This window comes from Rhinatrema bivittatum, chromosome 2 (assembly GCF_901001135.1).
Source record: "Rhinatrema bivittatum chromosome 2, aRhiBiv1.1, whole genome shotgun sequence".
NCBI classification, from domain to species: Eukaryota; Metazoa; Chordata; class Amphibia; order Gymnophiona; family Rhinatrematidae; genus Rhinatrema; species Rhinatrema bivittatum.
In genome coordinates, this window is record NC_042616.1 from 367,948,321 (window position 1) to 367,975,932 (window position 27,612).

The window sequence follows — 27,612 nt, forward strand, 5'->3', positions numbered from 1 at the left end:
TGAAACCTATTTTGAAGCTCCGCCTCCCGGGCCTGATTGACAGTTCCCATGACAGCATAGCTAATTCAGCCCTGCTATCGACGGGAAAAAGAGACTGACGAGGGACCTCACATGGATGAGTGGTATAGGGCATGCTCAGTGTGCCTAGTCAGTTTCTAGAAACTTTGAAATACGTTTTCCGCATTGGGCTCCATCTCATGTCACCCATGTGTAAGGACTACCATCCTGCTTGTTCTCAAGGAATCCCCAGTTGCACAGATCTGAAGGAGAAGTCAGAAATTAACTGGGGTCTATGGCATTGCACCAGGAAGTAAATTGGGCAGATGAACCTCAGTAGCCTCATCTGCCATCATATTCTACAGGTTTCTGTCACATCTTTCTGCACACCTCCAACAGAGAAGCCTGTAAATGTCCTAGACCTCACAAACAGTAAGCCAGGTGGGTCAGCTCACACAGTCAGCAAGGTCCACTACTGTTAAAGGGCAGTGTCCATCTAGGGACATCAGATAGCAGGGTGGCTCAGCAGACAGAGAATGACAGTATATGAGAGCTGGGAATTTAATTAGAGTTAAATTATTGTTTTGATATTTAATTTTAAATAACTGAATTCAAAGATTACATAAGTTGCAAACTCCATATCAACAAAAACATTATGACAAACCCTTGTTGGATGCACTTTGCTGATCTGTTAAATTATGATGGCTATCATTGTATAAATAGGACAGTACAAAATTCTGCTGAATTCTCAGCAGTTTAAAAATACTCACAAACTATAAAGAACATTTAAGACAGCCCGAAGACATCATGTGTGTTTATGCTCTGACAGCCTGCGATCCTGTTCTTACTCACAGTGAGTGTGGACATGTATTTGCTCAGAAGCTGGTTGGTCACATCATTTGAAAGAAGAGGCTGCAGGGAATTCACATCCACTTCTGGGGCTAGTTCTGGGTTCCCCATCATCTCTGCACTGGACAGAAACACATAGCCCAAGTAAAAAAAAAAAGAGAGAATGTATAAAAAGTAAAATAGGCTCACTCAAACCGAAATCTAGATTTTCTGATTACAGGTACCATCAAATAATTTTTTCCAAAGTTTAAGTGCTTTGTTGTTGCCTTACCCAGAATCAGCTTCCCCCACATGATTTTTGATTTGCTAGCATCTGGCCAGCAAAAGTGTGTTTTTCTGATTTCCTCTATGTTGCTATCATAAGGGTTACTGGGTAAAGATGTCCAAGTACCATGTGAAGTTCAGACATACAAAGGAGACCCACTGTCAGTTAACATGATCAAATTTAAACTAATAACTGGAAGGGGGACAATAAGTAAATCTGCAGCTCTAACACTAAATTTTAAAAAGGGAAACTTTGATAAAATGAGGAAAATAGTTCGAAAAAAACTGAAAGGTGCAGCTGCAAAGGATAAAAGTGTTCAACAGGCTTGGACATTGTTTAAAAATACAATCCTAGAGGCGCAGTCCATATGTATTCCGCGCATTAAGAAAGGTGGAAGGAAGGCAAAACGATTACCGTCATGGTTAAAAGGTGAGGTGAAAGAGGCTATTTTAGCCAAAAAAACATCCTTCAAAATTGGAAGAAGGATCCATCTGAAGAAAATAGGATAAACATAAGCATTGTCAAGGTAAGTGTAAAACATTGATAAGACAGGCGAAGAGAGAATTTGAAATGAAGTTGGCCATAGAGGCAAAAACTCATAATAAAAACTTTTTTAAATATATCCAAAGCAAGAAACCTGTGAGGGAGTCGGTTGGACCATTAGATGACAGAGGGGTTAAAGGGGCTCTTAGGGAAGATAAGGCCATTGCAGAAAGACTAAATGAATTCTTTGCCTCCGTGTTTACTAATGAGGATGTTGGGGAGATACCAGTTCCGGAGATGGTTTTCAGGGGTGATGACTCAGACGAACTGAACGAAATCACTGTGAACCTGGAAGATGTAGTAGGCCAGATTGACAAACTAAAGAGTAGCAAATTACCTGGACCGGATGGTATGCATCCTAGGGTTCTGAACGAACTCAAAAATGAAATTTCTGATCTATTAGTTAAAATTTGTAACCTATCATTAAAATCATCCATTGTACCTGAAGACTGGAGGGTGGCCAATGTAACCCCAATATTTAAAAAAGGCTCCAGGGGCGATCCGGGGTAATTATAGACCCAGTGAGCCTGACTTCAGTGCCGGGAAAAATAGTAGAAACTATTCTCAAGATCAAAATTGTAGTGCATATAGAAAGACGTGATTTAATGGGACACAGTCAACATGGATTTACCAAGGGAAGTCTTGCCTAACAAATCTGCTTCATTTTTTGAAGGGGTTAATAAACCATGTGGATAAAGGTGAACCGGTTGATGTAGTGTATTTGGATTTTCAGAAGGCGTTGACAAAGTCCCTCATGAGAGGCTTCTACGAAAACTAAAAAGTCATGGGATAGGAGGCGATGTCCTTTCGTGGATTACAAACTGGCTAAAAGACAGGAAACAGAGAGTAGGATTAAATGGTCAATATTCTCAGTGGAAAAGGGTAAACAGTGGAGTACCTCAGGGATCTGTATTGGGACCGGTGCTTTTCAATATATATATAAATGATCTGGAAAGGAATACGACGAGTGAGGTTATCAAATTTGCGGATGATACAAAATTATTCAGAGTAGTTAAATCACAGGCAGACTGTGATACATTACAGGAGGACCTTGCAAGACTGGAAGATTGGGCATCCAAATGGCAGATGAAATTTAATGTGGACAAGTGCAAGGTGATGCATATAGGGAAAAATAACCCTTGCTGTAGTTACACGATGTTAGGTTCCATGTTAGGAGCTACCACCCAGGAAAAAGATCTAGGCATCATAGTGGATAATACTTTAAAATCGTCGGCTCAGTGTGCTGCAGCAGTCAAAAAAGCAAATAGAATGTAGGAATTATTAGGAAGGGAATGGTTAATAGAACGGAAAATGTCATAATGCCTCTGTATCGCTCCATGGTGAGACCGCACTTTGAATACTGTGTACAATTCTGGTCGCCGCATCTCAAAAAAGATATAGTTGCGATGGAGAAGGTACAGAGAAGGGCAACCAAAATGATAAAGGGGATGGAACAGCTCCCCTATGAGGAAAGGCTGAAGAGGTTAGGGCTGTTCAGCTTGGAGAAGAGACGGCTGAGAGGGGATATGATAGAGGTCTTTAAGATCATGAGAGGTCGTGAACGAGTAGATGTGACTCGGTTATTTACACTTTCGAATAATAGAAGGACAAGGGGGCATTCCATGAAGTTAGCAAGTAACACATTTAAGACTAATCGGAGAAAATTCTTTTTCACTCAACGCACAATAAAGCTCTGGAATTGGTTGCCAGAGAAGGTAGTTAGTGCAGTTAGTGTAGCTGGGTTCAAAAAAGGTTTGGATAAGTTCTTGGAGGAGAAGTCCATTGATGGCTATTAATCAATTATACTTAGGGAATAGCCACTGCTATTAATTGCATCAGTAGCATGGGTTCTTCTTAGTGTTTGGGTAATTGCCAGGTTCTTGTGGCCTGGTTTTTGGCCTCTGTTGGAAACAGGATGCTGGGCTTGATGGACCCTTGGTCTGTCCCAGCATGGCAATTTCTTATGTTCTTATGTCAGCTACTGGCTTGCTGGCAGGACATTCAGTGGTGCAGCTGCACCACTGAATATACCCAACTGACAAAGATAGCCAGATAGATGATTGAGGCTTCATCCTTTTTGCTTTCTTTTGAGCTGATTCCACCACCACTGAGTGGTGGTCGAGCTGAGATTTTTGAAAGCCGAGGGCTGATTGTACTAAATAGGTAGCGTCAGCTTTTCTATGGACTGGGGCAACGGATCCAGGGTTTTCCCAGTTCATTTTGAGGTCAAGAAGAACTTGATGAGTGGGAAAAGAAGTGATCACTTTAGGGGCATCCAGGAATTGGAGGAGCTCCATCATCTGGTGCCTATCATCCTGCTCCATCTGAAGCTGAAAAGGGGCCAACTCAGACATTTCCTTCACAAAATTAATGAAAGAAAGGTCCTCTGGAGGAGAACACTTTCTACTTTCAGCAGGAGAGGGAGGTGAAGATAAGTCATCGGTGTCTGTGGAAGTATCATTACCCCAGGTGTCATAAGTATTAGCAGACTGACCTGTAGGATGAGAAGGGGGTTGGATACCCGAAGGCCCCGGCTGAGGCTCCGAGAAAATAGAAGGAATCGCCGGGGGTACCTTGGACGGCCTGGAAGGCATCGGTGCCAGTATTGAAGGCATCGATGGCGCCGATGTGCCTATCGCCCCCGATGAATGAATCTGTGGCGAGGGACGAATTGGCATCGATGGCTGAGGCAGTACTCCCGAAGGAGGAATGCGTAACGGTGTTTCTCCTCCCGATGAAGCTGTCAACGGGGAGCGCACCGGAGCCAGAGACCCGGGAATCACCGGTGGAAGGGCAGTCATGAGCGCCTCCATCCAGGATAGCAGCGGTGCCAGCGCTGCTGTCATCGGGTCGGTGACTGGTTCCCACTCTCTGTGCCGGAGGAACCTGGAGTCGTTGCATCGCCTTGTCGATGGCCTCCTGGACCAGCTGGTCCAGGTCTTCCCGGAGACCTGGAGCAAGCAGCCCCGGCTCCGTGACGGAAGAGGGAGGCGGAGGCACAGTCGGAGGGACCACCTTTACAGCCGGAATCGCGATTCCCAAACCCTGATCGGGTGGCCTCGATATCCCGGTCGCAGGAATGGTCGGTGCCATTCCTGAACGGGGCTTCTTCGATGGTGGCTCGGACGGTGGCTCGGTCGATGATTTCACTCCCTTGACGGTCCGAAATTTACGATGCCGATGTTTCTCCCTACAATCCCCTCGATCTTGAGGGGGAGAAACAGGAGTCGATGGCCGTGAAGACGTCGATACCAGACGGTGGTCGATGCTGGTGCGACTTTGACGGTACTGGTTCCGATGACGTCAATGCAGTGTGAGTACGGAAGAGGAGTCTCATCTTCTCCATTCTGGCTTTGCAACCTTTTGGTGTCATGAGGGCACATTTGGTGCAAGTCAGGACATCATGCTCACGGCCTAAACACATTACAAAGACACCCATGAGGGTCTGTGATAGACATGGTACGAGTACAATCTGGGCAGCGACGAAACCCCGACGCCATGGCCATCGAAAAAAATCGAGCCGCAGTACGGTCGATGGCCAGTAGGCCGCGAGGGCCAAAATAGATGGTAATCGACGAAAGACTGCAAAAACTTACCGGAGTACCGCGGCCTCAGAAAAGTTAGAGGAGGGACCCTTGTGGGGCAATTTAAGTTTAATTAACTCCGTGAGTAAAATTCCTGTCAGGAATCTCTTCAGAGCTCCTAAACCGCGAGGCTACTGCTGCTTGGAAAAAAGAAGACTGAAGGGAGACGCCTGCTGGCTGCAGGGTTAGTGCCATGCTGGGCATGCCAAGTAGGGGCCAGTCAAAGTTCTGGAAACTTTGACAGACGTTTTCCGTGATTGGGCTCCATCCTGATGTCACCCATATGCGAGGACTACCATCCTGCTTGTCCTGTGAGAAATTACTTACCTGATAATTTCGTTTTCCTTAGTGTAGACAGATGGACTCAGGACCAATGGGTATAGTGTACTCCTGCTAGCCGTTTGAGACGGACCAGATTTCAATCTGACGTCAGCCCCTAATACATATACCCCTGCCGGAAGTGCAGCTCTTCAGTAGTCTCCTTGAATAGCATTGTGGATATATGTGTGACTGACTGATTGATTAACTTAATAATTTGGTTAACTTGAATAACTTCATAACTTGGTTAAACGTTAAAACTTGATTAACTTCATCTTAGGTTCCCCCGAGGCACTTGTGCCCAGGATGGCAAGCTCTTTTAAGCTGTGTGTGACCAGGTCTGGAAGCTCATCCTTGGTGAAGAATCATCTCATGGTTCGATGGGGTTCTGGACCCCGGAGGGAGTTCCCCTTCCTCCAGGAGTTCTGACTCCTCATCTGAGATGTCTGTGTCCCCGAATGTAGGGCTTCTGGGCGGTGGGATCACTTCCCTGGGCATAGAGGGTCCCGGCATGTTGAGGTCCTCTGGTGGAGCCTGAGGCCGCATTATAGGAGGCCCCGGTTGCATGTGGACGAAGGAATGCAGACCTTGAAGAATTCCACCCAGGAGATAGATACTGGGTCTAGACTAAGGGGCGCCGTGTCCCTGGGGAGCCCCGTTTGAGGGGGGCCCACTGTGTAATGCTAGGTCCGGCATACTGCTCGAGAGGCTGGGGTGGGCCATGAGTTAGGTCCCCCTAGGGCCTCTTCGCACTGTCATACACAGGGCCGTGACCTCCTCATGCTGTGCAGCTCTAATGTGGCATGCTGGGCAAGGGCCCTGAGCTTTGAGATTATTTTCCGGTGGTGCCATGGCTTATGCGCATACAATACAGTTGTGCGCGTAGGTTTGGTGAGCCATGGCTTGTGCGCATACAATACAGTTGTGCGCTCCGGTGTGCGCAGTTGTGCGCGTAGGTTTGGTGAGCACGTGAAGGGAGAAGTGCGCACTGTTGTGCGCACTGTTGTGCGCACAGGTCGAAATTATGCGCCCGGCACCGTAAGCACGTGGCTAAGCACGTCGCAAATGCGCCCAGTACTTATGCATGCGACGTTGTGTGCACAAGGTATGTGTGTGCACGGCTCGCCTCTGTGCTCATGGATCGAAACGGCGGACAGGGCAGCGAACAGAGCCAAAATGGTGACGGCGACCACGTGGACAATATGGAGACCACATCGGAGGGTCTCCACGTGGGAGGGCCCTCGGATCTGACCGGGGTCTAGCCCTGCTAGGGCAGATCAACCCGGTGGCACTGGTCCCGGCTGGCGACCTGTGCGTCTCCTTGAGCTTCGGAGACCGGAGACTTTTAAATAGATGTCTACCTTACCTTGTCTGGGTGCTTCCCGGTTTCGTTCCGGGCGGTCTCGGCTGCGGGGGGAGAGAGAAATCCCTTCACGCCGTGCTCGAGGTTGCACCCGCTGCCTCTCAGCCTCACCCCGATATCGGGGGCTAGGTCCCCGCCGAGGGTAGCGGACTGAGGCTTACCTCCGACGGCTCGCGGAAAATCACCTCGGAAATCTCAACTGGGTGAGGTACCCCACGGGTGTCACTGCAAGAGAGCGGGGCTCGTCTGTAGATGTAAGATTTCTTCTTATTTGGTTTTCTTTGGTAAAATTACTCTAAAACTGTGCTAGCGTGCATAGAGTCCCTAACTGCTATGGACACAGAAAATACTGAAGGGCTGCACTTGCTGCAGGGGTATATGTACTAGGGCTGACGTCAGATTAAAATCTGATCCCTCTCCAACTGCTATCAGGAGTACACTATACCCACTGGTCCTGAGTCCCAACCTGCTACACGCTAGGAAATAGGGTTTGTCACCTATATTTGACTTGGCCAGAGGTACAAGGCAAAGGTGCCAGTTGTCCCCACATTTATTTTAACATTAGATCATCTTTTCAGGAAATTAAAAGATAATGGGAATATTACAGGCATTAAAATAGAAAAGGATAAATCAAAAATACTTCTGGTTGCCAATGATACCAATAGTTCTTTACATAATTAAAGATTATGATATTTTTTCTGGATTAAAACTGAACCTGGGAAAATCAGAGATATTAGGACATTAGAGATTAGATATTAGGGGTCACCTTCAGGGGGAACTGGTTGGGATTTCCGCTGGCATGGGCTAAGGATACAAATCGGATATTTAGGCATTATGATTCATAAAGATTCCATGCAATGGTATAAATGCAATATTCCCCCTGTGATAGTAAAAATACAGAAAAAAAAAATGCATTCATGATTGCAGTTCCAGTTAAAGCGCAGTTGCTTACTTGTAAACATGGTTCTTAGGACAGCAGGATGTTAGTCCTCACATGTGGGTGACATCATCCGATGGAACCCGGCACGAAAAACGTTTGTCAAAGGTTTCTAGAAACTTTGGCCAGCAGAACGAGCATGCCCAGCCTGTTACTATCTGCGCGTCCACACGATGTGCCCCTTCAGTCTCGTAACAAAGCAAAAAAACAAGAAACCAGAGGTGAACCCAACATCGTAGGGAAGTGGGTGAGATTCCTGAGGACTAACATCCTGCTGTCACAGCAGCCGAAGAAGGTGCCAATGGGCACAACACAACTGCGGCGCTGTGGGGAAAAAACAAGGGAGGTCAGGTCCCACAAGGAACATGAGTGGAGAGAGTTGGGTTCAGGTCTGGAACAGTTTGCGCAGGACGGACTGACCAAAGGAACTGTCCTGGCGGCTATCCCTGTCAAGGCAATAGTGAGCTGGCAACATGTGGAGAGCGCTCCAGGTTGCAGCCCGATAGATTTCCGCGATGGGGACTGCCCACAAAAGGGCCACCAACACTGCCATGGCCTGCACAGAGTGAGCTTTCACTCTGCCGGCTAGCTGAACATAAGAACTTAAGAAATTGCCATGCTGGGTTAGACCAAGGGTCCATCAAGCCCAGCATCCTGTTTCCAACAGAGGCCAAACCAGGCCATAAGAACCTGGCAATTACCCAAATACCAAGAAGATCCCATGCTACTGATGCAATTAATAGTAGTGGCTACTCCCTAAGTAACTTGATTAATAGCCTTTAATGGACTTCTCCTCCAAGAACTTATCCAAACCTTTTTGAACCCAGCTACACTAACTGCACTAACCACATTCTCTGGCAACAAATTCCAGAGCTTTATTGTGCGTTGAGTGAAAAAGAATTTTCTCCGATTGGTCTTAAATGTGCTTACTTGCTAATTTCATGGAATGCCCCCCTAGTTCTTCTATTATTCAAAAGTGCCTGCCTGTGCATAGCAGAAGACGATGCATCCACCAGGCCAGTTGGAAGCGTTGCTTATCCACCGCTGCACACAGTCGGTTGGGGTTCAAATGACACAAAGAGCTGGGTGGACTGTTTGTGGCTCGCTGTGTGGTCCAGGTAAAAAGCTAGCACCCGTTTACAGTCCAGGGTATGAAAAGCACGTTCCCCTGGGTGGGAATGTGGCCTTGGAAAGAAGGTGGGTAGGGCAATTGAGCGGGTGATATGGAAATCAGTCACCAGCTAGGGTAAGAATTAGGATGCGTACGCAGGACCACATGGTCATGGAAAACAGTGTATGGGGTGTACGTAACCAGGGCCTGAATCTCGCTGACCCTGTGAGTGGAGGTGATCGCCCACCAGGAATATGACTTTCCCAGATGAGGAACTTCAGGCATAAGGCTGTAGGAGCTCAAACAGAGGACGCATCAGTCTCGCCATGACAATGTTGTGTTCCCACGACGCCGCCGGAGGTCGAATAGGGGGCTTCAGTTGGAGGAGACCCCGCATGAAACAGCTAAGGAGGGGCTGGATTGAAATGGGCGTACCAGCAACACCTCGGTGGTATGCGCTGTCAGCGCTGAGGTGTACTCTGACGGAACTGTACTGGAGTCCGGACACAGAAGGACATAAGAAGGGTTCCAATCCATGTCCTCTGCATCAGAGTTTCCACTTTGAGAGTAGGACTTCCTTGTCAAAGATTTCCTGGATTCGATTAGGACCTGGGAAACACAGTCCAAAAGCTGTAGTGGTTGGAGAATCATGTGCTCACATCCACACAGTGAGGGCTAGCGCCAGGAGGTTCGGATGGTTGCAGAATCCCCTGGTTCTGCATGAGGTCAGATTCCGTCCCCAAGGGGATGAGCGCACGCACCAACAGATCCTGGAGGAGTGGGAACCAAGCCTGGTGAGGCCAAGAGGGAGCCACAAGAACCATGGTCCCCCCTCCCCCCTGTCCTCCTGAAGCTTCAACAGCACCTTTGAGAGGAGTAGGAGAAGTGGGTATACATATGAGAGGCCCTGCCCCCAGTGAAGGGAGAAGGCATTGCAGGCCAGATGGCTGTTCCTCAGTACTAGGGAGCAGAATCTGCTCACCTTGTGGTTGAGAGAGGACGCGAACAGGTCTACATCCGGCATACACGAGCGGCGGAAGAGGCTGGCCGCTACAGTCGGGTTGAGGGACCACTCATGCGGATGGAAGGACCGGCACAGACATACAATCTGCGAGCACGTTGAGGTGACCTGGCAAATAGGCTGCCCGTAGATATATCCCATGGGAGAGGGAACAGTTCCAAACTTGTAGTGCCTGTTGGCAGAGGAGGGACTAGCCCGTGTCCCCCTGCTTGTTGATGTACCACATCGCAACCTGGTTGTCCATCCGGATCAAAACTGCTTTAGATGACAGCTGATCCCGGAATGCCCACAAGGCATACTGTATTGCCCAAAGCTCTAGAAAGTTTATCTGGTAACGTGCTTCTGCTGTGGTTCAAAGGCCTTGAGTGTGTAGGACGTTTACATGGGCTACCCCCACCCCTGAGGAGAAGCATCGGTGGTGAGGGTCACTTAGGGCGGCACGGGCTGGAATGGAAGGGCGCACTCCAAATTGGGGAAGGCTTCCCACCAGGCCAGGAATAGCTTGAGAGGTTCCGTGACCGTTATGGAAGCCTCCAGACCCTGAGATGCCTGCTGCCACTGGGACCGCAAAGCCCACTGAGGGCTCCTCATGCGAAAGGGGTGACGTGGACGGAGGCCGCCATGTAGCCCAGTAGACAGAGCAGGAGACTGGCTGGCACCCTTCTGCTATTCCAGATGAGGTTAGCTAACGAGGTGGGGGCAATTGCTTGGTCCCTGGGCAAGAAAGCGTTTTGCTTGTGCCATGTCCAACCTGGCGCCTATGAAGTCTAGCTGTAGGGATGGACAGAGGGGCGACTTGAGGAAGTTGATAAGCAACCCCTCCATCTGCAGGGTCTGAACCATCAGGGCCAGAGCTTGCACGGCTCCGGAGCGGCAGTCGCTCCTGACCAACCAGTCGCCCAGGTATGGGAACACATGGACCAAACTATGCCTGAGGTAGGCAGCCACCATTGCGAAGCATTTGGTGAAGATGCAGGGTGCTGATGCCAGCCCAAAGGGCAGCACTCTGTATTGAAAATGTGCGTTCCCCACCAGGAAGCGGAGGTACTTCCTGTAGTTGGGGACAATCACAATGTGTGTGTATGCCTCCTTCAGGTCGAGGGAGCAAAGCCAGTCTCCTCTTTGGAGGAGGGGGATCAGCGTGCCCAGAGAGACCATTTTGAATTTTTCTCTTATGAGAAATGTGTACAGAGCCCAGAGGTCGCGAATGGGGTGCAAGCCACCATTCCTCTTTGGGATGAGGAAGTATCTTGAATAGAACCTTTGGCCCTGCTGTCCACGCGGGACTAGTTCTACTGCTCTCACCGCAAGTAGAGTGGAGAGTTCGCCTTGAAGGGCAACCAAGTGGGCGGATGAACCCCCATGGATGGACAAGGGGCAGAGATCTCTGGGCGCGGCTAAGCGCAGACAGTACCCCTGGCAACGATGCCTTTGCACAGTAGTTAGGGTCCTTCGTTTTCAATTTTTTAAACCATTTGGAAAAATTCCTGGAATTTTATGGGTGAAAGTTTGACAATTTAAACAGATTTTTACCTTAATTTTAGGCTGATTAAAGAGTAGCTCCAGAGCTGCAGATGCAGTGTCTCACGGATTCCAGTAACTGCTGGAAGCCAGTGTGGGCCAAAGCACTTGTGTTTCAAGTCCTGCTCCCCACCAGCAAAAACACACGCTCTTCAATGCCACTCTCCCTAAGCATCCAAAATGCCTGCTGCTTGGTGCCACCAATGCAGCAATTGAAGTGGGCCAATGCCCACTAGAACCATTTCTTCCTGGAAGTGCTCTGGCTTCAAACAAAAGCAGAAATGCTTTTGTAAGCTGCAGAGCACAGAAGCTTCAGTAAGCATGCTGCCATAGGAGAGACAAGACGACTGGAGCTACCACTAGCTAGTAAGAATGAATGCTGTTGAAATGGGGGGAGGGAAAAAGGGAGATTCTTGTTGGGGGTGTGGAGAGAGAAAGGGACATGCTAAGCAGGGGATGGAGGTAGAGACAGGGATGCTGCTGAGAATCTACTTAATATTGTTTTATTGTGCACCAAAATAAACCCGATATTTAACCATAATAATGAGTCACCTTTTTCCACTGATTTTCATAATAGACCCTGATAAATTCCCAGGAAATAGATTTTAAAAATAAAAAACAAAATTGAACTTCAGTTAGGGATCTTTAAACAGAGGCTTAGGATGCTGGCTTGACTCAGAGTGAGGCTTGAACAGCATCTCTGAGGAAACTTAAGACAAACAACCTTCTGTGCCATTGGCCAGAAAACTATTACTAGTCAGGTGGTCATTGGTCAGAGAGTTGATGCTGGTACTTTGTGCCCTAATTGGCCCTTCAGATAACTAGCCCTGAAAGTGCTAGAATTCTCTAGTCTCAGCTGGAAGTACAGACTGATCAGCAATCTGTGCAGAGTCCCTGCTCCAACTTCAGTTAACTGTAGAATTCCTGAAACTCTTCAGGCATTTTAATTAGTGTAAAATAATTGATTTTTACTATTTAATCCTTATTTTACTTGTTACTGGATGCAAATTTAATGTTTTCTGTTCACTGTTACTACTTTTTGTTAATAAACTTATTAGCTCTACCTGGACTGATTAATGATCCCAGTATTTTAATTATAGCCTCTGCAGGTGTATTTCTATGAACTGTGTAACCCCTGGGTTGTGTGGGGGCCTAGAATCTCTAGAAATCGCTAGGCAATAGCTTATGGGTAAAGTATTTGCCCAGAGGCAAGGACCAAGTTGGCACATGCACAGACACAGGTGAGCCTGGACAGTGCTTGGCAAGATCTTTAAAGTGGCCACTGGGTTAACACTGAGTGGATGTTAGGGGTAAAAACGAGAGTCCCCTAATCCTTTTGCTATCTAAAAGAATAAAATAATTGTTTCAGCCCAATCATTTACAAACCTTGATCATATCCCTTTCTCAGTCATCTCTTCTTCAAACTGAATGGCCCTAACTTGTTTAGCCTTTTATTAAAAAAGCCTCTCTGTCCCCTTTATCATTTTTGTCACTCTGCGTATCTTTTCTAGCTCTGCTATATCTTTTCTCAGATAGGGCTATCAGAACTAACAATTTCAACAAGTTTTGGGCTAGTGAAAAGCCAAAAAGTGCAGGAAACAATTACACCTGCCATGAGTGATCTTTAACAAAACATGGATCCCTGTTTATTTGTAGAAAAAAACCTATTCTACAGAGAATTCAAATTTAGAAATAAAATACAACTAGAATCAGTAAATACTGAAGCAGTAAAACTGATAAGGCTTGTTCTTACACTATCATAATATTGTATTACTCTGGTATAAAAATCATGTGCAAGCATTGTTGGAAAAATACTGGGTGTTAGGTTGCCTAAAAATTTGTGCCTGTCACTAGCCCAGGTCCAAAAGAAGCCTCCACAGCTGAGGGAGGCCTGTCTATTCAGAAGGAGAAAATCTGAAGTGGAGAAAAGCAAAGGGGGCCAAAACATCCTAAAGGGAAAAGAGAATGAAAGCAAGGGAAGGATCAATTAAAAAAAAAAAAAACAACAAAAAAAACACCCCACAAAACCAAGCTGGAAAAATACAGAAACTTTTAAAAGCAAGGAATATTCATGTTTTCACTTGTTACTGTCCCAGCCAGCAGTCCTTACCTTTGGTAGGTATTTAAAACCCAAGTCAGAAGACTGACTATCTCATTGGCCTCCAGATCCTCAGCAGCCAGTTCCTGGATACGTGAGGCCAAGGCCTGATGGTATAGGCCTAGGAATTTGCCAAAGATCTCATAGTGAGGAGGGAAGCACTGCACAGCCAGATTTTTCACCACAGTTAGGTCATCAAGGACGTATTTACGAATAATTTCCAGGTGACGCACCAGCCACATTTTTTCATTCTCCTTTGTGTCAGCCTGTGTGCTCTCAATTCGGATGGATACTGTTATGTCCAGGATGTCTAACATTTTCTCCTTCCATTTCTTGGGTCTGCCAGGGGGGATGAAGCCTGTCTGCTTCTTTCTATCCAGCATGCGTCGGTCAATTTTCTCTTCCCGCTCAATAATTCTTACTACAGAAACAAGCAAAGTTGGATCCCGGCGGACAGTCACCAAGGACCTTTGCATCACCATCCATAGCTGCTTGGCCAGCTCCTCAGACAGCTTCTGCACCTCTGCAAAGTAGATGTGGATGAGGTTCATGTCCCGGGTGTTTTTGCTGTCCATACGGTATTGTTCATACATGAGGTCATCCCGAGAACATTCTAAGTCCATAAGCTTTTGATGAGCTTCCAAGAGTTTCCCTTGCTCAATCAAATTCTGGGTGTCCCTCACTATTTCTGGCACTGAAGAACACACACAAAAAAAAAAAAAAAAAATGTATTTTACAAATTGTCAGCACATTTAAAAAAAAAAAAAAAAAAGATACATAAAACCTACAAATGACAAATATTTCAACCCAGAGATTTTTAGTGTGGGACAGAGGACAATGGTTCCTTCTACAAATGCATTCCTTATACCATAGATGTTCACATAATTTCACAATTATGAGGATTTATGGATTTTAATAAAGTCAGATCACTGCAGATCAAGTTGTAAAAATACATAAATATTTGATTTTTTACAGTTTATCAAGGCTTCCCAAACCTATCTTGGTAACCCTAAAACCAGATGGGTTTAAAGGATATTCACAATGAATATGCATAAAATATTTTTGCATGCAGTTAATCTCCAGTACACATGCATATTCATTGTGGTCATCCTGAAAACCCAATTGCCAGTGAGGTCATCAGGACAAGTTTGAGGAGTGTTGATAAAAAGAAAAATACATACAAATACACATACCAGAAAGTCTTCTACTGTGCTCCCACTCAAATGTTTTCATATCTCCAAGGTATATAATATAATGATCATTTCAAAACAATAAAATCCTGTACTTTTAAACAAGTTTGCTTACCGTAAACGTTGTTTCCGTAGATAGCAGGATGAATTAGCCATGCTGTCATGGGATCTGTCCATCAGGTCCGGGAGGCGGAGCTTGATAAAGCAGAGGTTGATTTTTGTATCCTCTGCGCCTGCGTGTGTGTGTGTTCCCGCGCAGGCAGACCTACTCTCCTCAGTCTGTAATAAAGCAGTATAGTTGATTGGTAGACAGTTATTGCCAGAGCGGAGGGTGGGTCAGCATGGCTAATTCATCCTGCTATCTACGGAAACAACGTTTACGGTAAGCAAACTTGTTTTTTCCCGTCGATAGCAGGGCTGAATTAGCCATGCTGTCATATATATATATATATATAATTATATATATATATATATGAGTGGCAATCACTGTTTATGCGCTGTGGCAGATTGCAAGACTGTGTGACCCACGCTTGCATCTGCTAATGTTGTTGATCTAGACAATAATGCTTAGTAAACGTGTGTAAGGAAGTCCAAGTAGCTGCCTTACAAATGTCAATGGGTTGTATGTTTCTGAGGTGAGCCCAAGACGTCGCCAGGGCTCGCGTTTGGTGAGCTCTTGGTTTGCTTGAGGAGAATCTCGTTTCTTTTTATGGTAGCAGAATTGAATGCATTGGACTATCCAGCTTGTATATTGTACGTTTCAGAGACTGCTAGTCCCTGGAGTTTTAGGATCAAAAGATAGGAAAAGTTGGGAAGGACGGTTTGCAGACGTCGTCCTATTTCTGTAGTAAGCCAGAGCTCTTTTACAGTCCAGGGTGTGCAGTAAGGCTTCCCGTGGCGTGGTATGCGGTTTTTGGGAAAAAAACGTTGGTAGTTCTATACTCTGAGTAAGGTGAAATTGGGAGGAAACAACCTTCGGGAAGAAACGTTGGATTGAGTTTGACGGACCACCTTCTGATGAAAGTAAACTGTAAGTATGGTTCATAGTTGTACCAACGCCTGTAGTTCACCCACTCGTCTAGCTGAAGTGACTGCTACGAGGAACACTACCCTTCCAGGAAGGAATTTTATGTGAGCCAATTCTAGTGGTTCGAACGGAGGGAAGCATAAGTTGTTCCAAAACTATATTATATTCCACGGAACTGGCGGGCCTGGTCGTGGGAGGTCTGATATGTAGTAGACCTTTGAGGAAAACGAGCAAGCAAAGGTGTGAGTCGCTATAGAGGCTGCCCATATGGTTTAAAGATAGGCCGCAATGGACTGAGGTGCACTCTTATTGAAGTGGTGGCCAGTCCTGTGTCGAATAATGTATGCAGGACTAGTCCAGCAACTGTTGCAGTGTACAGTCCACCGGTGATACTTGTTGGGGCTATACACCATCTGGAATATCTTTCCCATTTATATTGGTAATTACGTCTAGTAGAGGGTTCCTAGGACTCCAGCAGGATACGTTGAGCCTTGAGAGAGACATTCTGCTCAGTAGTAACCCACCTGTCAATCTCCACGCCGTCAAGTTGCAGGGATGAGTGCAGGGGACTGTAGCAGATCTGGTCGCGCTGCGGTAGTCATATCGGCGTTGTCGCAGGAAAGGTGCAGGAGGTAGCTGTACCAGGGTTGCGCGGCCAGGCTGGGGCGATGAGGATCAGCTGAGCTTTGTCTAGTATGCATTTCTGAATAGTTCTGGTGATCAACGGAATGGGAGGAAACGCGTATAGCAGGCCCGACGTCCACGGAATGAGGAAGGCATCCTGTACCAACCGACATTTGCTTGGACGAAGTGAACAGAATTTCGGAAGCTGCGCATTGATTTCTGTCGCAAATAAGTCTATCAGTGGTGTGCCCCATCTGGCAAAATATGAGCACTACCTCTCGGTTGAGGGACCATTCGTAGTGGGTGAAGATTCTGCTCAATCTGTCCGCTCTCGTATTTGCTATCCCAGGCAGGTATGTGGCCTGGAGATGTATGCAATGTTGGTGCGCAAATTGGAAGATAAGCAACGCTTCCTTGCAGAGGGTCCCATGAGCCCGAGCCCCCTTGTTTGTTGACGTAGAACATGGCCACTTGATTGTCCGTGTAGACCATGACTCTTCGTCCCTTCAGAAGGTGTTGAAATGCTTGCAGAGCGTTGCGAATCGCCCGAAGTTCCAGTAAGTTGATTTGCATCGACTGCTCCGGTAAGGACCATAGACCTTGTGTCTCGTGGACCTCCAGGTGTGCCCCCCAGCCTTTTTGTGAGGCGTCTGTAGTGAGCACCACGTCGTGCATCGGTTTGTCTGAACAATGCTCCTTTATTAGTGTGGACGGAAGGAGCCACCAGGCTATGTCCCTCTTCATTTCTGTGGTAAGGGTAATCGATTGTGTGAGCGGCTGAGTGTGTTGGCTCCATTGTCGCTTGAGCCCCCACTGTAGCCTCCGCATGTGTAACTTGGTATTCGGCACTAGGAAATTGGCCGCTGCCATATGCCCCAGAAGGACTAGAATTTGTCTCGCCGACGAGCTTGATCTCAGAAGGATATCGCGGAGAAGGGTCCGCATTTGTGCCTGTCGGTCCTGTGGCAAAAAAGCCCTGGATTGGGTGGTGTCGAGGGACGCCCCTATGAACTGTAGTTGCTGTGTCGGTGTCAGGTGGGATTTCTTGAAATTGACCACCAGACCTAGGTGGTGTAAACACTGAAGGATTTGATGTAGGTGGCAGAATAGGGTGTCCTGTGACGGCGCTACCACTAGCCAGTCGTCCAGATAAGGAAAAATCGTCATCCCTTGCCGCCGGAGGTGAGCCACCACCACTACCATGCACTTGGTAAATACCCTGGGTGCCGCTGATAACCCGAAGGGTAGTACCCTGTATTGGTAATGTTGCTGCCTGTAAGTGAAGCAAAGGTATCGCCAAGAAGAAGGATGAATTGGAATGTGAGTGTATGCATCCTTGAGGTCTATTGAACACATCCCAATCATTGGTTTGCAGCAAGGGTAGGATGGATTTTAGGGATACCATCTTGAATTTCTCCTTCATTAGACATTTGTTGAGTTCCCGGAGGTCTAGAATAGGTCGTAGGCCCTCCGATTTCTTGGGAATTAGGAAATATGGGGAATAAAATCCTCGATTGTAGTTGTTCGAGGTTAGTCTCACTATCGCCCTCTGATGGCATAGGTGTAGTATCTCCTGTTGGAGTTGTGGATGATCCCTGAAGTGTGTGACGGAAGGAATGTGCGGAAGGTGAGGCTTGGTCTGAAATTGAAGACGGTACCCTTGTTTTACAATATCCAGTACCCACTGATCTGATGTTATCTGGTTCCAACTCGCAACCCGGGCCTGGATTCTTCCTGGCGGAGATGGTTGGAGTGATGGTGGCTGCAGGCTCAAAAAGACTGGGAGGTCTTCGGAGCCATCGACTGTTGTTGCGGTTGTTGACGTGGCGCTCGTGGTCTACCTCTACGAGGTAGGGTAGAGTGTTGTTGTTGTTGCCTTTGATATGGTTGATATGTATTATATGCCTGAGACCGGTATCCTTGATATTGTCGGAAAGGTCTCCGTCCGTAGGAGAATCTACGTTGATATGGAGAAAAACGTTTTGACGGTTGGTACGTCGAATGAGAGTGAAGCGACTGTACTGCCAATGCCTCATCTTTGAGTTTACCCACCGTTTCCTGCAATTTTGTTCCAAACAGGTTATCACCTGTGCAGGGGAGGTTGGCGAGCTTGCCATGTACATCTTCCCTGATGGAGCTGGAGCGGAGCCATGCTGTTCTACGCGCTGCTATGGCTGTCGCGGAAGCTCTGGAGGAGGTCTCCATGCCTTCATAAACTGAGCGAAGCAGGTGCCGGGAGCACTCCTCCATATCATACAGGGTTTGAGGTGTCTGACCTCCGACGGTGGAAAAGAGGCCTTTTGTTGCTTGGATGCAGTCATACAAATATTGCACCATATAAAATTGGTGGTGCATAATTCTGGTTGTGAGCATCGAATTTTGGTATATTTTCCTCCCCACCTCATCGAGATACCTATGAGCTTTGTTTGGTGGGTAAGATATGTGTATCTTCGATTTTTTGAAGCGTTGCATAGCGGACTCGACCACTACTGATTCGTACAGTAGTTGTGGGAGTGCATAGGGAGTTTCCTTTTTGATTCTAAATTTTATATCCGACTTCCTGGATACTGGTTGTATGGTTTGAGGGGTCTCCCAAGACTTCAAGAGAAGCCGATGCAGCAGGTCCTGAGGTGGAAGCGTAGTCGGTTCACCCGGAACATCGAAAATCTTTAGGAGCCCCAACATCTCCGCTCTGGGGTCTGGATCCTTCTGAATTTGTAACTGAAGAATGTTTCCTATCTTTTCCAAAAACTTCGGATAGGAAAGATCTTCAGGCGGTGAGTAGGGTTCTTGTTGACCCTCTGGAGGGTCTGATGGAAATCCAGTCGATGAAGTAGGTGAATCAGAGAAAGACCCGTCATGATCATGAGATGCTGAATAGGTAGGTGAATGCGGAAGAACTCGATCACTCTGTGGAGATTGTTGGACACTAGCGTCCTCCCTTATATCCGGATGTTCCTGATCTTGTATCGATTCCGCCTTATCCTTTTCCAAGATAAAGGATGATTGAATGGCTTCATAAAAACCTGACAAGGACTGTGATAATTGCCAGAAGGCATCCTTTGTAGTCTGCGGCATCACAATTGCTGTAGAGTGTCCTTGTTGATCTTTCTGAGGACTAGGAGCATGATGTGTGTGCTCTGGTACAGACACTGAACCCGGGGAAGGGTGAGATGATGTGATATATATCGGAGAGGCGCTGCCTCTGTGATGGGATACTCGTGATGATCTAGACGACGAATGGCTAGCTTCTCTATGCCGTCTGTTTTCTCTTGTGGTCCCGGTCCAGTTTTCTCTTCTTAGTATGAAGAGAAATTGGGTCGTCTGGTGGGTTATGAGATCTTCGAGAATCATGTGAAGAGGAACTTGACCTTCCATGGTGGGAGCTACGGGAAGTGGAGCTGTGGTCAGCCAATCGTCTACGTTTGTGAGATTCCTTTTGTAGTACAGACAAAGAGTATAGTTTTGGATCTCTGTTCGTAGATGTGGTTATGAACGATCCCGTGCGCTCTCTCGTGGGTTCCAATGACGAAAGGAATGCTGCATCCCTGGAAGTACCCGGGGTCCCCCGGTTTCTCTGGGATGGTATCGTGGGACGCTGCGGCGCCGTGAAAACCTTCGATTTCGAATGGCGCCGTGGTTCTGTACGGCTCTCTGATGCCGTGCTGCGTTTCGGCGCCGTATGTCTGTCCGGCGCCGTGCGGCTTTCTGGAGCCGAAGGGAGGACAGTGTGTTGTGTCGGCGCCGTGCGGCCCTTCTGCGCTGTGTGGTCTTTCGGCGCCGCACGACTTTCAAGCGTGCTATGGGAGTGTGGCTCCTTACGGGTCTTCGGCGCCGTGAGAGTTTCCGGCGCCGTAAGGACTTGCGGCGCCGTGTGGCTGAGACGCTCCACGTGTTGTTTAGGGGCAGTGTCTTTCGGCCTCTTGTCCTTCGGCGCCATTTTACGCTCTTGCGGTTTCGGCGCCGTAGCGTCTTGAACGGACGGCGCTGTACCCTTAGGTTTTTGAGCCTTGTGGCGCCGTTTTTGCGGCTCCTGTGCCGTTCCCTCCGTAGGGCGCGTTGGTGTGGGGGTGAGTGTCTGCGTCAAACGGCGCGCACTCTCTGTTTTCCTATGAGGCGATCTTCCCCGCTTCGAATCTCGGCCAGACATCGATTGAGTCGACGATTTTTGGTTTTGAAGGGTTGCAGGGCCCTGCTCCCCTGTAATGTGGCTATCGGAAAGAGCCTTCGGAGCCGAATATTTTACCTTCTTCACCGGTCCCGGTGAAGAGTGGGCCTCAGACGCTTCAGGAGTACTGAGGAGCTCTCTAAGCCTGTAGGCCCTTTGTCTTTTCGCCCTGGGGGACATTTTTGAACAAAATTCGCAATTAGAGACATCGTGCGTGCTACCGAGGCATCGATAGCATCGGTCATGGGCATCCGTGACCGACATCACTCGATTGCAGCGGCAGCGCTTAAAACCTGATTTCGACTGAGGAAAGTTGTAGCTCCGCGTGCGATCCCGCGCGTGGAAAAAACAGACTGAGGAGAGTAGGTCTGCCTGTGCGGGAACACACACACACGCAGGCGCAGAGGATACAAAAATCAACCTCTGCTTTATCAAGCTCCGCCTCCCGGACCTGATGGACAGATCCCATGACAGCATGGCTAATTCAGCCCTGCTATCGACGGGAAAACACTGTTTCCAAAAAAGATTCTGGTTATGCTTTAATATATTTTAAACAAGGAACCAACATATCTAATTGTTTTTTCATTTAGTGTAGTACTCAAAAGCCCTAGTGATAGCACTGAAAGTTGAAATCCTCCTTCACAGGATAGGTACAAGCAGTGAAAGTGTAAGATTCACTCATGCTGCATCATAAAATGTGTCTTAAGCCTAGTGTCAGGGGGCCACCCCTGCAAAGAGATAACTGTTTCCAGAAACTCTGGCTCAGACTACCAAAAAGAGCATCCTTAGTGACAAAGGCACACATCTGCTGGGACTTCCTTATGACTACTAACATCTCCTAGAGCCATAGTTCTCAACCCCAGTCCTTGGGACCTACCATCTTGTCTGATTTCCATGATATTCACAGCAAATATACATATGTATAGCATGCAAATCACTCATGCATATTCATTGCAGACTTCCTGAAAAACTAGAATGGCCAGTAGATTTCAAGGACTGGTGCTCAGAAACACTGTCATACGAGTCACTCAACAGCCCTCAAGTAATAGAGACTCAGTCATAATAAAAGAAGTGCCATGAAGTATCCAACCAATGGTTCATTATGCCTAGAATCCTGTATCACACAGTGACTAGTCGAGGTCATCTGGAAGATCTTAATGGTGAGATCCATTCCCTATTGCTCACTCTCAGAGGAGGTGAGGAACCCCACATTTACCTAGCTAATAGCTATTTATTTAAATTATTTCTATTTACGAATCCTACCAAGGTGGAATACAGAAGCATAAGATAATAAACCACCACCCATCCCTCTGCTCTTTAACTTTGATGGGGACAATGGGGGTAGAGCAGGAGTTGAGAGGTTTCAGTCACTGCCTCCTACATTTTTGGGTTGGCTCTTAGATTCAAAGAAAATTTGTCAGGCCTGACAAAGGCATGTCAAATGCTGCTGTATACATGCTGACTGGTTTTCGTAGAGTTTTTCTGTTAAAATCTCAGGCTTGGTGGAGTCTGTAGGCACTCAATTACCCAGAGTTCATAGGTGCAAACTCCTGAAGGAGTTTATATTAACTCCCCATGCTTCCATTGCACAGGACAGTCTCAGCCTACCCTGGTCTCCAACCTCCAAGATGTCCCATTTTCCCACAGAGAAATGTACATGTAGGACTTTTCCTCGTATTCAGAGGAGCAATTTTCAAAGCAGCTTTCTCCATGGGTAAACACTTGTTCATCTGCAAAGAATCCTGTACAAGGATAATTTTCAAAGCCAGTTCCATGGATAAAACAGCATTTTACTGGCAGAAACAGGTTCTTTGAAAATGGTCCATCTTGTACATGGACCATTTTCAAAGAACCTGTATGTGGCTAAAAGTGCATATGTAGTATACTCCTGGGGAATTCTGTGCAAAAAAATTTTAAATTCTGCATATTTTATATTGGTCAAAATAATATACATGAGTCTTTAAGTAATGAATTTAAAATTTAATACAGAAAAAAGTTAAAGATGCAGAGTGAAATATTTTGAGCAGAATTTCCATAGAAGTTTACTGGAAGAGTGTCTCTTCCACCCTCTCTCCCTACTCCCGTGGCCAGTCTCCTTTCACTTTGCCCTCTCAGGCCCCAACTCCTCCACTTGCCACTAACTCTCCCCTCCCCTCTAGGCTCAATCCCTTCCACTCTCTCCACTCCCAGAGTTTGACCCCTCTCTCAATGCTGCCTCTCACACAAGCTCCCTTCTGTCACTCTCACACATACACACACACACACTCCTTCATAATCTCCTCACATAGGCTCCCTCTCTCTGGCACCCACACCCCTCACACATGCTCTCTCTCACTCCCCAGGCTCACAGTCCAACACACACATACACACTCTCACCGAGGTCTGTTCCATCTTCGCCATAGGCGCGACGGCCTCCATTCATGGCATGCCAGGGCCTGCTTCATCTTCACCACAAGCAGAACGGTCTTTGCTCGCAGTTTACTGGGACCTGCTTCATCTTCGCCGCGAGCAGGACAGGCTCCCCTCATGGCATGCCGGGGCCTGTCAAATTCCGCGCAGAATATGGAATTTCTGCACAGGAAGGGAATTCTGCGCAAATTCTGTGATCCACAGTAGCGCAGAATTACCCCATAAGGAGCATACTTTTACCCACATTGAACTGGAGATGTTGGCAGGGCAAGGTTAGTTCAGGGGAGAAAACTACACAGCTTTGGTCAGAAAAAGTATCCATAGGGAAAAAAATAAACAGATGCAAATCTCTGCAGATGTTTTTTCCTTTTTAAGCAATTTTCAAAGTAAAAGTACTCTGCTTTTCCTTTGAAAATTGGCACAAAGACAGTGAATAAATTTAGAGTACCCATGGATTCTGGAGCTATGCAGGTAGTATGACTACTATTCACTATGAGGTGAATTTTGCAAACAAAAACTGGTTTTATGCACATAAATGAGTTTTCTAAAATTAAGTCAGAATGAGTGCACATAAAAGTATACACATAACCTGTTTCGCCACTTATGTGCATACTCTGATTTTTAAAAGTATGCATGGAACTGTTACTGCATAAAGAAGGTGTAACTTTATGCAAGTGAAGGTGCACACTTGCCTGAGTGTTTTCAAAGTGAACTCCCACATGCAATTTGCTTTGAAAATACTCAGTAAATTTACATGTACACTCAGACTTTACTGCTATGCAGACTGATTGAAAATGACCCTCTATAATATGAATACCTGTACATCTGGATAAATCAATTTTGGATGTAGCAGGTCAGAGGCAGTTCTGCACATGGGAGACCTGAGTTTGGATTTCTAAGCCCTGTCCTCTGCGGTTGGGATGTGTGGAGGCAGTGTTCACAGGTTCAGGAAGGGACAGAGTCCCGGTCATCACACAACAGCAATGCCTAATGACCAGACTCAGGGTACACAAACACAAGCTCTGGAGGGAACCAGACCTGTTGGCAGTATTAGGCTTGATTGGGAAATGGAGAGGGTTAAAAAATATGGGGAAACCTTGGATAGTTGCAAGTGAAAGCTCATGTCATCACAGCCCTATCACAGGCTGGTTGTAATTGAGCTGCAAGTCAAAAGGACCAAAAGGAAACTGCATAGTCCCCAAAATGAGTTACAACTTCAGTTTCATCATATTCAGAGGGGTCTCATGCAGAACATATTGTCTGACAAACAAAACCCTGGAAATCATCTGGCAGGTGATGGAGAAAGGGCTGGTGCTTGATGGAATAAAATAAATTGCTATTTCTCTTCAGGATGCGATACCTTCTTTGCCCGAAAGAAGAATGATCTAAAGATGCTGTTACCCATGTGCTTTCAAGACCACACAAGTCTATAAAAGATTTAGATTTAACAGCCCATATACATCCTGAATTTTTTATTTAAAGACCCTGATTTTAATAAACAAATAGATCATTTGATATAAGGAGCCAATAAAAGGTATCATAACATGTAAAGAACAGTTTCCTCGATGACCAGTATTTTAAAGCAGCAAGTTCACTCACCAAGATTTTGTAAAAACTACCAAAGCCACTTCTTGCTCTTCATTGGATTTATTGAGCTTAACAATTTGCTCGTTTGTGACTGCTTTAAGTAAAAACGTATTTAGATTGACTACTACCTCTCCACCACATCTACAGAAAGCAGTCAGTGCCTCTTTTCCTGGTCTGGACCTACACCCAGGAACAATGGCCACCAAGCTGTATCCTCATTGGGGGTGTATGCAGGTGCAAAGCATCAGAGCTTAATACGGTCTACAATCACAGCAACAAATATGAATGCCAAACAAAAAAACCTCAATGGATGAAAAGTTAAAATTGAAATTTGTTTTGTTGTACCTATCATTTAAATTAAAATATCTTATTGTCAAAATGAAAAATTTTTCCTTCTACTTGTAATTCAACGAAAAATGAACAGAAAATGGCAGTTTTGGATACCTGAGGAGATGTTTTTCAAGTTTTCTACTGCAGCTGCCAGCTGGCTGTGGTGGACTACGGCATCTTTTACTTCCTTGAGATTCTCAATGGTGTTGATGCTCTGCCTCCAGTCTTTGCTCACATCAGCAAGAGATTGTTGGATGTCCTTCACATCATGCAGAGCGTTGTGGAGCTGACTCAGGCCAGTACGGACCCCATCCAGTTGAGACTGGATTGCTGCCTAAAAGGAGTTGCTCAGAATGTTTATCCCTTAATAAGCAGAAAGCACAAAGCACATCTACCATTGCCAGGTTCCCATTTAACGATAACTTTTTTTTTTTTTTAACCAGGGAACAAACTTCCTCTTACAGAGACTAAAACAGACTATAAAGGGTACAGATTCCCATGACTCTTATCAACACATAACACTGGACAATAACCTGTCTTAAAAGCACCATAAGCAGGGTGATGAACTCTTGGGAGCTATCCTTTCATTCAGAAATCAGTAACATCTAATGCTCATTCTGGCACTTAATCACATACTAATGTAGTTACTTAAGGTCTCAAAATTTTCCTAAGAAAATAAGACTACACCAATGTGCAGGCCAACATTTTGATGTGTTCAGCATGCCAGGAAATGAATGTTCATACAAATATTTACAATGTTACTGAGAGGTATGTTTTTAACAGGCCATTATATAAATGCATAGATCTCTTTGAAAAACACTTAAAACTGATGTATGAGCACGAAAGTCAAAGTAATAAATCCTTAGACTTAAACAAGGTCTGAAAACTCTCAACATGCAGTGCTATGTACACATTTATTTGATTTATATTCCACTTTTTGGCAATTCAAAGTGGATTACATTCAGGTACTACAAGTATTTCCCTATCCCCAAAGGGCTTACAATCTAATGGGCCAATGCAATATAGTGCGTTCAGTCTAGCGCACAGCTTGACGCACTAGAATAACTCTGGATGCAATAATGGGATTAGCGCATCCAAAATGCAAGTAGTTAATAGCACTAATCACATGTAAATGCCATATAGATGAGGCTATTAACTATTACCCCCGATACAAAAAGTCACCATGTGCCTGACCCACACGTTTTAACAAAAAAATTAATGCCAGCCTGGAGTTAGCGCTAAATCTTGACACGCCCCAAGCCTCCACAAAAACAGCAAAAAATACTGCTTTTCTGGAGTTTCTCCTACTTAATATTGCTGCAATACTAAGTGGGAGGAACCACAGAAAGCAGCATCATGGAAAAAAAAAGTCTTGACGGCAGTCAGGTTAGGAAATGGATACTCAAATTACGAGTGTCCATTTCCTAATCCATGTGCAGCCACGTCTCCTGGGCGCCCAATGCCATGGGTGCGCTAGTGACGCACAATTTATCCCTAGCACGTGCCTTTCAAAGAAGTAGCTCGTTAAAATATGCCATCAGGCACGTAAAAAAAAAAAAACCAAAAAACGGCGCTTAATACTAGCGCCTGTTTTACCATGCAACTTATTGCATTGGCCCTAGAGTTTGTACATGAGAACAAAATACACCCTTGGAAATTATGTGCCAAAAAAAGGAGAAATTACTTATCTGATAATTTCATTTTTCTTAGTGTAGACCAGAGCTTTCCAAACTGTGTGTCGGGACACGTTAGTGTGTCACCTGCAGTGTGCAGGTGTGTCGCGCAAGCCCGGTCAACTCTGATGCGAGTTTGGGCTTTTTTTTTCCTAGAGATTCACTTTTTTTTTTTCAGTTTATGGGTTGCTTATTATTGGGTGATTTTTGCTGTCAATCGCGTTTTTTGGGGGGGCTTGATGGGTGGAACGAGCCCAGCCATCCTTGCATTGGCTGCTGCTGCCGATGAGGCCTGGCCATGAGGAGTACTGACTGCAAGCAGCAGTGTCTGGTGATCATGGAAGGGAGTGAAGCATTTAACTGGCAACAATCAAAAAGACGAGGTACATGAGTGTGGGGGCCAGACATGTGCTTGAGGGGGAGATATGAGTGTGTGGGAGCCAGACATGTGCTGGGGGGAGGAGAGAGATGAGGGTGTGGGGGACAGACAATTTGTTTTATTATTGTTTCTTGTAAATTATAACAATAACATGAATCTTGGAATATATATTTTTAATATAAATTTAAGGTTTTCATGAGATAGGTTGTGTCGTGAAACATTTTATTTATGTATATATTTAAGGAAACATACATAAATTGTCGAAATATGTTTCGTTCGTTTAACCTTTAACCTCTGGTTTACTAGTAGACTGAATTACCGTGTCGTGAAATTATGTTTGTCTAAAAAGTGTGTCACCAACATGAAAAGTTTGGAAAGCTCTGGTGTAGACAGATGGACTCGGGACCAGTGGGTTATACACCTCTGCCAGCAGATGGAGACAGAGCAAACTGACGCCACAGTATATACAACTCCTGCAGTGACATCAGCCTGCCAGTATTCTCTGCAAAAGCACCTGTGGACAGACTAGCAAAAAACTTGGATTAAAAATAGTCAGCCATTACTGTTCTCAACCAACAGGAAACACTGAACTCAGGCAATAAAATCCACTGGAACACG

At 46.0% G+C, this 27,612-nt stretch overlaps 1 protein-coding gene across 2 annotated transcripts in view; it reads right to left on the minus strand.

Moving 5' to 3' along the window:
* EXOC3 (exocyst complex component 3) overlaps positions 1-27,612 on the minus strand; it is a 270,816-nt gene that overhangs the window by 213,478 nt on the left and 29,726 nt on the right. For both annotated transcript variants that reach the window (XR_003854639.1, XM_029589941.1), the window contains exons 2-4: positions 25,057-25,276; positions 13,620-14,301; positions 850-967 (exon numbers count right to left, since the gene is read on the minus strand). Coding sequence is in view for 1 of the 2 variants with exons in the window: in XM_029589941.1 (XP_029445801.1) it covers positions 850-967; positions 13,620-14,301; positions 25,057-25,276 (1,020 nt within the window). In the remaining variant the exon portion in view is untranslated. The remainder of the gene's footprint in view (positions 1-849; positions 968-13,619; positions 14,302-25,056; positions 25,277-27,612) is intronic.